Source organism: Eucalyptus grandis, chromosome 6, assembly GCF_016545825.1.
Source record: "Eucalyptus grandis isolate ANBG69807.140 chromosome 6, ASM1654582v1, whole genome shotgun sequence".
Classification (NCBI taxonomy): domain Eukaryota; kingdom Viridiplantae; phylum Streptophyta; class Magnoliopsida; order Myrtales; family Myrtaceae; genus Eucalyptus; species Eucalyptus grandis.
Genome location: NC_052617.1, coordinates 40,314,190 through 40,328,365, shown reverse-complemented (window position 1 = coordinate 40,328,365; position 14,176 = coordinate 40,314,190). Strand labels below are relative to the sequence as shown.

The following is a 14,176-nucleotide window of genomic DNA, read 5'->3' as shown; positions in this document are numbered from 1 at the left end:
TGAATATTAAAGAAAAATTTAGGGATCACCACGTGATTATCTTATTAACAAGAAATCTTTAAATTATACTATAAATTTAAAGTAAAAAAATATTTATTAAATATAAATGGATTTGCAATTACATAGCAAAATAAGGGATAGGGAGAGGCAATTAATTGCTAGTTTTGTGAAAGGAAAAGGAGCTCATATAATTACCTAAGCAAAATGACAAAACGCAATAACGATCGAGCCATGACTCTCAACTGCCATGTTGCATCTGAATTATTCATTCGTAACTTGGAGGGGATCACAATGGAGAGTACTAGTTCAATTTTGAGTTAGATTGATTTACATGGAAGACTTGAAGTAGATAAAAGTGGAAGGTAATATCGGTTCTATTCCAAATAATCGTATGATTGCATATAAGTTACAGTAATATGAGATGCAATCTCTCGCACGTGTTTCTCTCGCATCGATTGCATCGAGAAGTGGCTTAGAGAAGCCTTACTTACCCCTTATGTCAAGAAAAGTTGCCCGTGGCCTCAAGGAAAACTAAAATTTGTGGTGAAATTAAAAATTCAGAAGTTGAAAATTTAGCCCGGCCCGAAATTCCTCAGCCCAAGTAGTTCGGTCCGGGACTTTCGGGCTCATTATATTCTGGACAAATTCTGAGGATTTAGCCCTAAAAATTGAAAAAAAAAAAATAGACAAATCACCCTTGATGCTTTCAATTGGGTGACAAAAACCTGGGACAATTTACATGCCCACCCACCTCCACCTGTACATATAAGATAATTAGCAGATTTGATTGTTGCCGTTGCACAGATAACATAAGCAATTGTGACTCTATGATGTTGTCGAAAGAGTCCCAGAAAGTTACGACAATCAAGAAGAAACTATATGTTCCGTAGAATGACAATGCTCAAGCAAGAAAAGGCGTAATTACACTGCCCTCCAAAGACAAATCTCCTTGCCATAACCTTTTTGACAATTTGAAAAAGAGTTCTGAGTTGATAATGAAGCATGTTCTGGTATCTCCTTTCTGTACCAACGGAGAGAAACGGTCAACTCCACAGGACAATGTCGAGTAACACGATAAGAGCTGAAAATGCAGACTAACTTGGTGAACTCCCTCTTTAAGATAGAATGTTCGATGGGAGAGAGAGAGAACAAAATTATACTCGAGGGCCTATAACTTTGTGTCATGCCGATTCATGTCACCACTGATCTAGTAGCACCATTCTCTACACCCAAAAACGAAGAATGCCTAGACAATTTCCAGAGAGAACAATTCAAATAATCTCACTTCTTCAAAAAGAGGGAAAGCGTTTCCAGCAGAAGCAGCTGTAAACGAAATTGTATGGCCAAGCCCAAGATGCGAGACAATTGCCATCCGCGTGAGAAAATCCCCGCGGCAGCAAAGGGAACTCGTCAGAAAAGTCGCGGTTAAAACACGGGATGGATAGGGGAGTAATATATGCTGTCAGACCGGTGGATTCTTTTACCTTCTGCCGTCTTTTCACGATGGATTCACCTCTCTCTGCAGTCTTTTCTGCCACCTCAAGAATCACGTCTTTCGTGGATAGGTAAGTCACTTTTTCCAAACGGTGCGCTGGCAAACCATTATTGCTTAGTCAGAGAAGATATCTGAATCACGATAAGATATTGGTTGCAGTTCTGAGGCCGGACAAAATTCGGTGAATCGAATGTCGCGATATCCTAAAACCTATCTTTCTCTTCGATTAATGTTTTTTACTTATCTTTTCCTTCTATTTTTTTTTAACCTTTTTCCTCCTCCTTCTTCTTCCTCCTTTCACTCCGCCGGAGACGCAACGCCTCACCGTCTCGGTCCCCACTGTGGCTGCGAACGCCGGTTGCCGGAGAAAACAGAGACTCGCCGACCGTCCGGGTTGCCCCGTAATGACGAGAAATGTGGGTCTTTGCTCGGGCGCTCGCTCGGCCCCGCGAGGTGCACCGGCCCGACCTTTTCCTCTCCGGTACACAAGCGCGCTCTCTCTCCTTCCAAACTCGAGGGATCGCCATCGCAATCCGATAATCACAACCTCAGAAGATAACGTGGGGGTTCGGGTCGGAGGTCGAGGCGTTCGATCCACGCCTCGTGCGTGGGTGGGGACGATTTCGAGAGAACAAAAGAAACAGGAAAAGAAAGAGAAAAAACCGTCTCAATCCACCACCTCACCACCGTCTCCGTCCTCCGTCCTCACGCTCAAGCTCGGCCAGCGAACTTTAGCCTCAGATTTCAGATCTAAGCTCAAGCGAGCTCTAGATGGAGCTCAGCTCGACCTCGAATCTGATTCGAGGTCGACCAGGCGTAGGTCGACATAGGCAATGGACGAGGCGAAGGCGGAGGCGACGGCATGATTCATCGACGCGACGGAGGGCCTCGAGCTCCTGGCCAACCCGGCGTCGACGCAGAGGGCGCGGGAGGAGTTGGACAGGAGGTGGCGGCGCTAGAGGTCGGAGAAGAAGTGGGCGAACATGGCGGCGAAGATGGAGGTGACGTGCCGGAGGTAGCAGAGTTTTGGGAGTGTGTGGGAGGGCTTTGAAACGCAGAAGAGGGAAGAGGGAAAAGTTGTACAATTGAAGAGAGAGAATATGAAACGTTAATTGAAGAGAGAGATGAGTTGCAGGGATACATGTCGTCTAGTGAATGGAATCGAATTTTTGTCACGCTGGCCTCTGAGCACCACTCAATATATATTCTCCTAAACCACAGCTTTGACGATACCCGATTTGGAGAGCGAATTTTCCAAATAATGAAAACGCCAAGAGAAATCGGGTTCCGCAATGGTAAACAACTGAGCCCTATTTCGAGATCCCGGGCACGAAAAAGACCAGCAATTGCAAGACCCTTCAAATTCAACGGGTCAGGTTCGGTCCCTCCGCAGTAGGAAGATAAAGCCATTCTCAGTTCAAGGATGCTTAGACCGTGGAGCTACTCTTGCTTTGTGTTCCATCAGAATAACTTATCTAACCATACTAACGTCTGCCTTGCAATTCATTAAGCCCCTTGAGTTCAACTCGAGAGGATTGCAACACAATCCATCTTGGGGAAAATTGCTAATAATTTTTTTTAGGAGGGGTTGATTGGGTCCAAGTCATAGTCCGTTATAAGTCATTAAATTTGTAAGACACAAAGTGGGTTAATATAAGTTAAAACTTATCAATTTGGGTTGACTACATTTTCATCCTATCCAAACTTGATCCAATGTACCCACTTAACGAGTCTACATGCTGATTTGATAGGTACTTAAAAAATGTTATATCAACTATATAAATAAACTTTTTGTGAAACTCTATGGATTTGTTTTAGGCATCAAATTACACTGTAAAAATGTAAATCTGGAACAACCTCCTAAAACCACCTCCCATTTGAAATTCTAACCCCATCCATTGATTTTCCCTCCCCCCTAAACATAGAGGGAGTTCGATACCTAGTTGCATTTGGAAGCTGGGAATGAGTGATGCCGGTTAGGTATGTTGTTATGAATCTATAAGACCAATAATTTCAGTAATTCAATAAATGTTAACCGAACATTCTAATTTAACAAAATGAATTTCACATCCAATAAAAAATTGGCATGCTTGATTAATTTTTACATTTGATTTAATTTAAATATTATTACTCTCGCACCCGATTTTCTATTCTTACCTTTTACCAAAAAAAAATTTAATATTAGATCATACCCGGTTTTCTTTTAGATCGTAAATTCCCAAATTTTTTCGGCCACTCAAATATTAGCACGTAGTTTTGCATATAAATTTTAAATAATTTTCCCACATATCAGTTGGCGATTTTCTCCTCGGGAGAAAGCAAAAAACCTGGCGATTTTCTCAAGGGTGGCTGAGGAAAGACGATGCTGTCGGTTGATAGAGACAAAGGAATGCTCTGTCCAAGAAAAGAAAAAGGAGGGACCAGCAATAATTGCCGTTATGCTTGATATGTTCTTGCCATTGATTCTAAATTAGGACCACACGAAGCTCGTCCACCTACCAATCTTAGAAAGCCTTTAACTTCTAATTTCGGCATATATAGCACCACCAAATTAGAAGCTCGTGTCACGACCGGTGATGTCACCGCTCCCGTTACCTTTCCAAAAGCACCTTTTTCTCTCTATTGCGTGTTCGAAATAAAGTAAGCATCCTATTGAACATGGACCGGTGCATAATATGGTAATAATGAACAAGTACATTAAAGATACTTATCCCAATATATTACACGAGCAAATATTTAGAGTTTTTTATTTTTCCAATTTTTCAGTGTGGTCACAGTTGAAAGAAATCTTCCTTCTTTCGATCATTAATTCATCTGTTGAAGTTATACTTTCAATATTTAAAGCAACACTGTGTTCATAGCACATGAAATTGGGGAAGAGTTACTTCTAGAAAAATGGCTGAGAAAAGTGCATCTACGGCATATGAAAAGAATCCTAATTAATTGATTGATCAAAAAGCTTGTAACGATTATATCTACTCCTTTAATTTTGGGAGTATCTACTAGATTTTTCTTCATAAGACAAGGTTTCGGCCGGTTGTCACTTGATGTGCAACCCTAGCGTGTGATTATCATCATAAATTATTATTAAACAGGTGTTTGATGTAAAACGTCGGGGAGCTTTGGTATGTGCTCTTCGAAGAAGCAACTAAGTGGTTGATAGAAGGCCAAAGGTAATATTCCCGTAGGCTGAAGAAAAGCGACGAGGGCTCGTGATAAATCGTGTGATAATGGGAAAGTTAGAAGCTTAGACTTATTGCATGTGAGTTAAAAGAAGAGGAGTCAGATATTGACCATGTCAAATTGTGCTTCAGCAGGTGAGAATGGAAGTTACAAAAAGAAGTGGCAAAGGGAAAAACATGGGAGTGGCATGAAATTATGGCAAAGTTATAACAGCTGGCCAACCGTCAAGAAGTTGGTCCTCATGGTCTCCTCATCAGAAGTATCCATGGAATCAAGTCAATATGAAAGGAAGTTGTGGTCTACCGTGAAACTACGAAATGATCCTGGTAGCTCTCCAATCATCCATTTTTAGGGAATAAGTGTCGAATTGGTCCTTAATACTTTCAACATTCGGCAATCGAGCTTTTGAACTTTCAATTTGGTGAATTACATCTTTCAATATTTTGACAGTAGTCGAGTCGCATCCTTAGCGTTTCAATGAATTATGTGCTCCCCAATAATGGAGATCAAAGCATATGATTCCTCGGCCCCACATAAAAGTGTAAGATGTGAACTAAATAATGGAGGAATGGGCCACCTATTCTTCGATATGTTTGGAAAAGTTGGTGTAGGCTGACAAGTCCACAGTGTGGAAAATTAAATAAATGGACCGGCCAATTCCACAAATGAGCACAATCATCACGTGATAGAAAGATGATTACAATACAAAGATGTCCATCAGATAATAATGAAAGAAAGAGAAATGAAAGCAGCATCCATTATCAATGAAAAGACATTTCATTGTATCTAACAATATTAAACTCGATCCACATAGTCATATCTCTCGTCGGATCGGCTAGAATTCATGTAATATCCATGTGAGGCCTCTCGTTTTTATTGGCCCAAATTAAATTCAAGATACATAGATTACACTCATATATAATAATTTCTCCCTAGTAACAACAATTCACGAGCTGAGAATGCTATCATGAATTCAATCCAAGTATTTGTATATTATGCATTTCTTGTTAATATAGATTGATTGTATTTATGAGTTGTGTTTGAAAGGTTATAAATCAGATTATTGGTATGGTGTAGAGGAGTTAATATATCCTAATTAACCCACAACTTATTAATTTAAATTTTTAAGTGAAGGTTGATCTAAATGTTAACGAGCTTGGATTTTAGCTCTCCCTTCGCAATCTTCTCAAATAAAGGTATTGAGTCTCTATTGTATGCTCCCAACAGATTGTCATGAAAAATCATATAGAATTTTCTTCTTGTCTTTTGCTTTCACATTGGAGATACTAATTCTCAAATGTCCATATGTTACTCTTTCTATGTATTGGGATCATAAGATACCATTGAAAAATAAATGAGTGATTGAGCAACATCCTTGGATTTTCAAGCGAACAATGTCATTAATCATCATGTTCCTGATCTAAAAGGCCCATCATAAGATTTGGTCACTCAAATTACAAACCCAATAGGATAGGATAAATAAATTACTTTTTTGTTTGGTAGTCAAGACAAAATTTCGAATAAGATGTAATTTATTTCAGAGCTTTATTAGCATAATAGTTACTGGTGTACAGTGGTTGTGAACTACAAGTTCTTGAAAGAGTGGTTCTAAAGCAATTTATAATTATTTTATTTAATTTTTTTGTGATTTAAAATAGACCGTTATTCTCACGGTACATTAAAAAATTTCACACAATCATGACCATTTATTTTATATGATATTTTGTTCCCCAAAATAGGACGAAATCAAATACAAGAGGGACATAATTTGGATAAAAATATCCCATGGAGAATGTGGAATAAATGTGGAGATGATTTTTTATATTCATAATATAAAATTTATTTTTGCTAATAACAAACTTCTTAAATTAAAAAAAAAAAACTACAATAATATTTGAATTCTAATTATAAAGAAAATTCAAAATAATATAACTAACAACAATTTCTTTTTATTTATATTTTTGAATTTCATTTTATCTTTTAATATATATTCAATATATAAATATATATAGTATTTATATTGATCACATTTTTTAGATATGTTAGTATCTTAGGTATATTAGTATAGTTTACTATTTAAAATTTTTATTAGATAATGATGGAAGGGGAAAAAGAAATAAAAAAGAGAGGAAAATAAGATAAAATAAGTAAATAAAAATGAAGTTAGCAAGAGTTTAGTAAGTGATTTATGACATTTCCGTTTGTGCAATTCCGAAATTTATTTGCACCGATATGCTATTTATACTAAATAATGGACATAAAATGATATGAAAATATATGATTTTATTATTATCATGATTCATCAAATAATGTGTAGAATATAGTAAAATTTCTGAATTTCATATCTTGTTTTGACTAGAAATCCAGATATAACCAACGTAGGCTAAAGAATTGGACTGACAAAATTTGGACCCAAAATCTAATCTACATTGGCTCACTGGCAAGGTCAAAGCAAGTACAGCAACCACTGCCTGTGTTGATACTCGGCTGCTGACCGACGACTTATCAGCAGCCCTAATGATGGCGGGCGACTACATCTTTACCATTCTATCTCGGTTCTTTATGGGAGTTACGTGCGTATCCTCACTTACCCGCCGATGATGTTTTAGAGGCTGCGGATCTAATGAGTCCGCGGCGGTTCCTTCTGTGACTCGATGAATCGGGGGAGATGGAAGAGCACGCGCCAATTGCTGCGCATCAAAGGGCAATCGACCAACAGGGACTAGCGGGTCAGCAATCACCACGTGCTTTTGGAGCAAAAAGCTTTAACCTATTTTCTTGCCCAAAAACAGCAAAGCATCACCGCCTCTCCTCCTCCTCTCCGCCTCTCCTCCTCTTTCCTCAGACCAACCCACAACACCAACCTCACATATTTTCCTTTACCTTCTATCGATTCTCTTGTCGGTTTGTTTCTGGGGGGGTGTGTCTGTGATGGAGGACTTTCTGGGGTTAAAATGGCAGGAAAACCCACGAGCTGGGAAGAAGAAGAAGAAGGAAGAGAGTGCGTCATGCGATTCAGGTACTTACCGTCGATTACTCACAGCTCTGGTTCTGGTCTCGCTTCATTTAATTGAAACTGTCGATTCTCTCTCCTGTTTAGCTTCTGAAAAGATGAATTTGTTGAGACCATAATTGTCGTCTCTTTGAATTCCATATGTTTTCGACCGAAAACGGTCGTTGCGTTTGTAATTTGTGAACTCGGGGGGACGGAGGACATGAGATTCATCAGGTTCGCTCGTTGCTCATGATTCCAAACTAAATCATCTCTCTCTCTCTCTCTCTCTCTCTCTCTCTCTCTCTACGGCACGTTACTGCAAATAGCTTCGGTAATAAATTTGCAAGCATCGAACTCCAGGGATTGACTATCTACCGAGTACAGTTAGACGTGTCATGTAATTATGCGATTGAGTGAAGTGACTGTTGCTCAGATGTTACTTCCTCCATTGTTGTTTTCAGAGCTCCAGCTGCAAAACCCGCAGGTTCACTCAACTAGTTCACGTGTTTCTTCTAAGGGTGACTCCTTCTACTTCTCGTGAGTGTAGTTAGTTTTTTCCTGCAAACGGTATTGTACTTCTGTCCCTAGTGAAAATGGTGTTTGTGACAAATAGCGTCAGCCACCACTGAAGTTTGAATTGATATTGTTGCGAGACTGAACGAGACCAGAAATTTCAAACTTAGGGCTCTTATTCTAATATGTGTAATTTCGCATCGCGGGACACCACGGCCCAACCCTAAAATTTAGCCAGCTAATGGACAGAGGCATTTATTAGACGAATGCTTTTAAAACTAGCGCATTTGCCATGCCGTGAGGACCATCTATCGATCAAAGGGTGTTTATACATTTTATTCCACAAGTGGATTAGAGATTCGCACATGGGAATACAAGTTGCCAGAAGTGATTTCTGTCAGTGGAATAAAGGTTCCCTTATCTAGTTAAGAGTTACGAGATGGCATGTTTTCATTTGTCTCACTTCGGATTTTTGGAGTAAATCATTTACAGTGGAGCAAGCAAGACGGTGGAAACAGGTCACAAACCGGACTCCCCAATATATGACTTTGGAAGCAGCTCAACTGCAGCTTGTGGGTCATGATCATCCCCTCTTTTTGCCAACATCCAACAAGTACCCCTTTGATTTCAACCGCAAACGCCCACCTTTCCTAGAGGTTTGCTTCTCCACTTTTCCCCCTCTTTTACATTATGTTTGAAACCCTTCTATTCTTTTATTAATGGATGGATGGTGTCCCATGGTTGGTGATTGTTTATGAAAATTTCCTAAGAGCTGCTACTCACATTTACAGATTCGTTTCACCTGCGCCGCCTGCATGTACACAGTTTAGTACGCACCTACTGTCCTTAAGTTGTACACCAAATGTGGAATAGAATTCCTGAAATTATTAGAAGAGTAAAGAGAAAGGGGTTCTTGCCAGCTCAGGAGGAAAAAGTGATGGTCTAATGCAACCAACCATAAAACTGCCCCATCTTCTGAATTTATTTCTTCCTTTTGATTTTGTAGGGATATCATGATGCAGCATTGAAGTTCCCTTTTCCCAAAGAAGTCCATCATGGTCCAGCTCTAGGTGAGATTTCATCTGTGGGACCGTCCTTCATCTCTCAGGCTCAGACCACAGATGCATCAGCCAAAGGCTCCCTAGGTCATACACCTGAAATTAGGTATGTCGCTACAGGTGCAACCATGACTGTTCATACTGATTGGGACAGTATCATATAAATTGGCTGTCTAAACTATCAACCATTGGCTTTTTTGTTAGATTGAAAGCTTGCTTAAGAGTTACTATCCGGATATTGCAAATTTTAAGAATGTCGAATGATTGATCCACATATGTAGGAGCGAAGCAATGTTGTCACAAGGACCCGCACTGCTCACCATCTTTTACGGAGATGGTGTTTATGTGTACAGTGATATCACTCCCGAGAAGGTCACTCTTCGAGCTATATTCTATCTATTAAGGGATTTTTCCTCTCTCTTCCAAAAAAAAAAAAAAAAAAAAAAAACATTCTTTCTGGGCGAGTGAATAAGTTTGCGATAACCCTGATTCAGGCTGAGCTCATAATGTCTATGGCGAGAGAGCAGCCGACCACATTGTCCACGAGCCAAGCACAACATCTTGAAGTCGCTAGCAACATTCATCGTCCCCGTGCAACTTACCCTCAAGGCAGTATGTTCTTGAAATTAATTGATCCCAATTAATTTTACTACGGTAAAGTAAATGGACCTAATTATTGTAGAAATACTTGTGATGCAGCTCTGCCTCAAGCCCGCCGAGCGACCTTGGTACGATTCTTGGAGAAGCGCAAAGACAGGTGACAAGGGTTTTGCTTATTAAATCTTCTCTACAGTATTATGAATATCTTAGATTATGATAGTGGAAGAATTATTTTTCACTGCATATGGCACAATAAAATATAAAAAAGGATGACCATTTTCCTAATCTTCGTTGCAGATTGAGCAGTGACATTTACAATCTCATAAAGAAATCATCCGAGAGCACAATCTTTCCCCAGAGGAGCTGAATTAAAGCAGCTGAACTGCAAAAATTAACCTTCTCGTGTTTGTTTAGTCATCTTCTTTTTATTGATTACCCATTAATCTCTGGCTATTACCTGGCATGTTACGAGACCGGTAATGCCTTCACAATTGCGACATCGCTAAGTATGATAATTACGTGGAAAAACTTGTTGCATCTACCGATGTCTTTCATGGCTATCCTCATGGCGGAATGTGGTTATATAGAGAAACAACTGCACATGATTCTCATTGGTGTTGGATTAGATTAATTTACACACGTATTACCGCTTTTTTGTCCGAAAACATACTTCGTTAGCTATATATAGAACCGAGAACGTTAAATTAAGTGTGGCATTAGGAAATTTAAAATGAGAAATAGCTAATCAGCATGAAAGTTACTGAGACTATATAGGGATTATTGTCGGAGAAATTCTAAATTTATTGTAGGTGATCAATTTGGTGATAAACATTTTAATGCGATTTATTTAGTCCTAACGATTTTTATGACTTTCCATTGTAGTCTTTATCAATTTTGGCCGGAACTCGTTAATGTTGCTGCCAGCTATTTTACATAGCACAATTGACATTGGCAAGCATAATCTTTGCAATTTTGTTTTATTATGAATATCTTTATTATTTACTTTCATTTTACTTTTTCTTTATTTTTTAATATTCATCTTCCCGAAAGCACCAGCGGAGCGAAGTCGCCGGACCCTAATCAATAGCAAGAAAGGGCGGCCCTTGCCTAGTGGCTAGCAAGGGCGTGCATTGGATTTTCATTGATGATTGGATTACAATAGCCAACATTTTTTGCTTTTGTTTCGTCCACGCATGCTCTGATGGGTACCTCCTTCTAAAGCAAAATGCTCTCCTACCGATGCATTTTTTAATCATACAACTTTAGCAGATCAATTAGCCCCGTGTGCTTTCAGTGCAAGAGTACTAGACAAACTTCCCGACTGTGTCTACACCTCTATCTCCTTCATCAGTCAGAGATCATCTGGAGCCTTAATTAGTTTATCCTCGGTACGAGAAATATGTGATTTGAGCATAGATCCATTAATGTAGTATTAGAGCCATGGTTTCATTTGTGATTTAGTTGTTTCATGGGCTTAGATGGTAAATCTAATGCTGAGAAAATTCTTCATTCTCATGACAAATCTACAAATTCTCAATGCTCTTGTTACTCTTACTCTTTCTCCATTTTCCTCTTCTTTTTCAAATTTTCATGAGTGAAATGTCTCTAAGATTGACGATCTTTATAAAGTTTCTTTTAGCGATGATACTAAAATCTCTTAAACTCAACTTCCTTTTATGAACCCATATTCATCTTTTGCTAAACTTTCTTCTTTGTTTTCCCCTATCTGTTCAATTCGACATCTTGTTCGCCACACTCCCAAAGAAGTGAAACAGTATGTACAGTCCTTCAAGTTTGATCGGCATTTTATTCCGGCCATTGAAAAGAAGTACTTTGTTACTTTTCAGATCTCTCTAGAATTTCCTAAATAGTGGAACCAATAGGGATATTCTTATATTCATTAGCTGTCTATCTTGTAGTTATTTTTCATGATCGAAAATGCTTGCCAGTTGTAGCCAGAATGGCCCTATTAAAGAAGCGGTTCCTAGAATACCAACACGCTTGCATTGACACTATCCAAACCACCTTAAATGTTGGAACAATTTTTGTAAAATTTAAATGTTGCACTTTCAGATCATCAGTTGCTTTCCTTCTTGAAGGTTCAAATTCAGCTTACTAGAGCACCCTAGGCTGCTTATTCCATTGTAGCAACTCTACACTACCAGATGGTCTATTGAGTAAGAATCATGCTCTTGATCTTAATTTCCAGTATGGAAATGAAGACACACTATTCATTTCCATGCAAAATAATCAAGCATTCTGCATCCACGTTCCTAGGCAAATCCCCAAAGAAAAGCTGGCCAAACTCCTTTTAAAGACTTGGATTACCAACTATGAAAAATTGCACTAAAACAATAAACCCCTCCGGTCCTTAGATTATGAATTTGTGAGGAAAAAAGATGGCATTGTTGCCACGACAAAGAAAATGAAGAAACTCCTTCTATCTTCCAAACTTTGTTCATGATTCAGCCTTGCATTCTAGATCTGATCTCGAGCCAGACCCCAAAGGGCTTAGCAAATACTTCTATAGTGATGGACATCTTGTCCACTACTATTAAGACCCTTATGATCATTGTTTTTGGGATCATTTTTGCCAATAATTTTATTCCACAAATTCTCCTAATGAGGTGGACCCGACTATAAAGCCAAAGCGAAAAGCCCGAAAACCAAAAGATGGTGTTTACCAAAAGTATTTAAACAGAGATCTCTCTACCGATACATTTGGAGAATGTGATAAATTTCAGTTTATGGTTTCTTATGCTCCATCTCCACCACCTTCATATGCATCATCATCATCATCATTGGCTTTGCCACTTTCACTCCTTCCGGCTTTGCCACCTTCACCCCCTCCTTCACCTCTTCACAAAAAACTAGCTATTTGCCCATTTTATAAGCTAATGCTTAAGTGGGGAAAAAAGCATTCATATCCACTTGAGGTTCCAAATGAGACACCACCCAGCCATGAGTTGTATAAGAAGGTTAATCTTTCCATTTTCACGTTCCATGATATAGACTTTCCCCATCTTACTCGAGAAGGCTCTAAGCTTTCTTTTCCCGTTGCCGAAGAATTTATTGATTCGCAGGAAAAGTTCTGACATGTTCTAAAAATACCTACTCCAACTGATGTGGACGAACATGGAAGGTAAAAGAGAACTATTGCCGAAGCCGTTCTAAATTGATAGTCAAAAACCCTTTTGGGCATGCAATTATGCTTTCAAAACTATTGGCTCCATAATAATTGAAGTGCATAAAGACCTCAAAAGGCATAATGAAATCACCAAAAAAATGATTGTAGATTTCCAAGGCTTCATACCTTGGAATCGGAATAGAATTTGGGATATCATTTTCTTGAAAGCCCAAAGACTGAAATAAAAAAACTTAAGAGGCAAATCCAATTTCTTGAAGAAGGGAAATTCAAACCATTTTTTATCCATTCTCAACTTTGTTAAGAACTAAGTGTTCTTTTCTGTAACCACAAAGTACTTCAATCTTTGCTGCTCTTGCGGAGACCTCTACCAAACGAGATAGAACTGATGTGGTAGAAATGTGAAATTGTCTTCGAGAAATGGATAGGCTAAGAAAAGAAAAAAGGAAGGAGAAGATTCCAAAAGAACCCTCCAAATCCACAAAGGAGGAACCGGATCATATGATGTTATCTAATCCATTGGAATCATTCCTGAGAGATCTAAACAATCCAAGAATGGACAACTTGATCCTACTAATCATGTTGTCTTGAAAACACATGATCAAATTCCTATGGATCCGATCCTTCCAATCAAATCAGAATTGAAACTAGATTCAGTATCTCTTTCATTTTCTTTTTTCAATTCCTATTGTTGAATCATTTCCCATTGTATCAATTACTTCTCAATATTTATGGCTAATCCTCTAGATTAGGATATGGATTCGAACCCTTTTGAACTAGAGGTTATTCAACCAAATAACCCATCTCAAACTCCAACCTCTTCCAAATTTTTTTTTTTTTTATCGTTGATGATATTCTTTATTCCAAATGACTAGAAAAATTTAAAGAATTCCACCCTTGGTTAAACACTTGAAATCTCATCAATCATGACATGTACAAGGTCCTTCGCAAATTTGGACACCTGGACCCCTAGAGTGCTAAAAATTGGCACAAATGGACATTTAAGTGCCAAAAGTTACGAAAGTGACACTCAAGTGTTAAAATCGGAGCAAAATTGATCATTTAAGTGCAACCGACAAGAAAATTTGGCCAAAACGTTAGAAAATCTGGCCATAACGTTGATGTGGTAATTTTCCGGCGAGCTGCGCGCAAAACGACGTCGTTTTGTATGCTGATATGGCTAAATG

The 14,176-nt window shown here is 38.7% G+C and overlaps 1 protein-coding gene across 2 annotated transcripts; it reads left to right on the top strand.

Moving 5' to 3' along the window:
• The first annotated feature begins 7,276 nt into the window (after nt 1–7,276).
• Nucleotides 7,277–10,385, top strand: LOC104449724 (protein TIFY 10A). Of its 2 annotated transcripts, none has more exons than XM_010063968.3 (7): nt 7,277–7,697; nt 8,679–8,842; nt 9,193–9,350; nt 9,526–9,616; nt 9,739–9,856; nt 9,944–10,001; nt 10,142–10,381. In XM_010063968.3, the coding sequence occupies exons 1-7, from the start codon at nt 7,610–7,612 to the stop codon at nt 10,209–10,211; spliced, it is 747 nt and encodes a 248-aa protein (XP_010062270.1). In that variant the 5' UTR covers nt 7,277–7,609; the 3' UTR covers nt 10,212–10,381. The 2 variants fall into 2 exon arrangements, with proteins under 2 accessions (XP_010062270.1, XP_010062269.1); XM_010063967.3 differs by lacking the exon at nt 7,277–7,697 and adding an exon at nt 7,726–8,191 and having other exon boundaries at nt 10,142–10,385.
• Nucleotides 10,386–14,176: the final 3,791 nt, after the last annotated feature.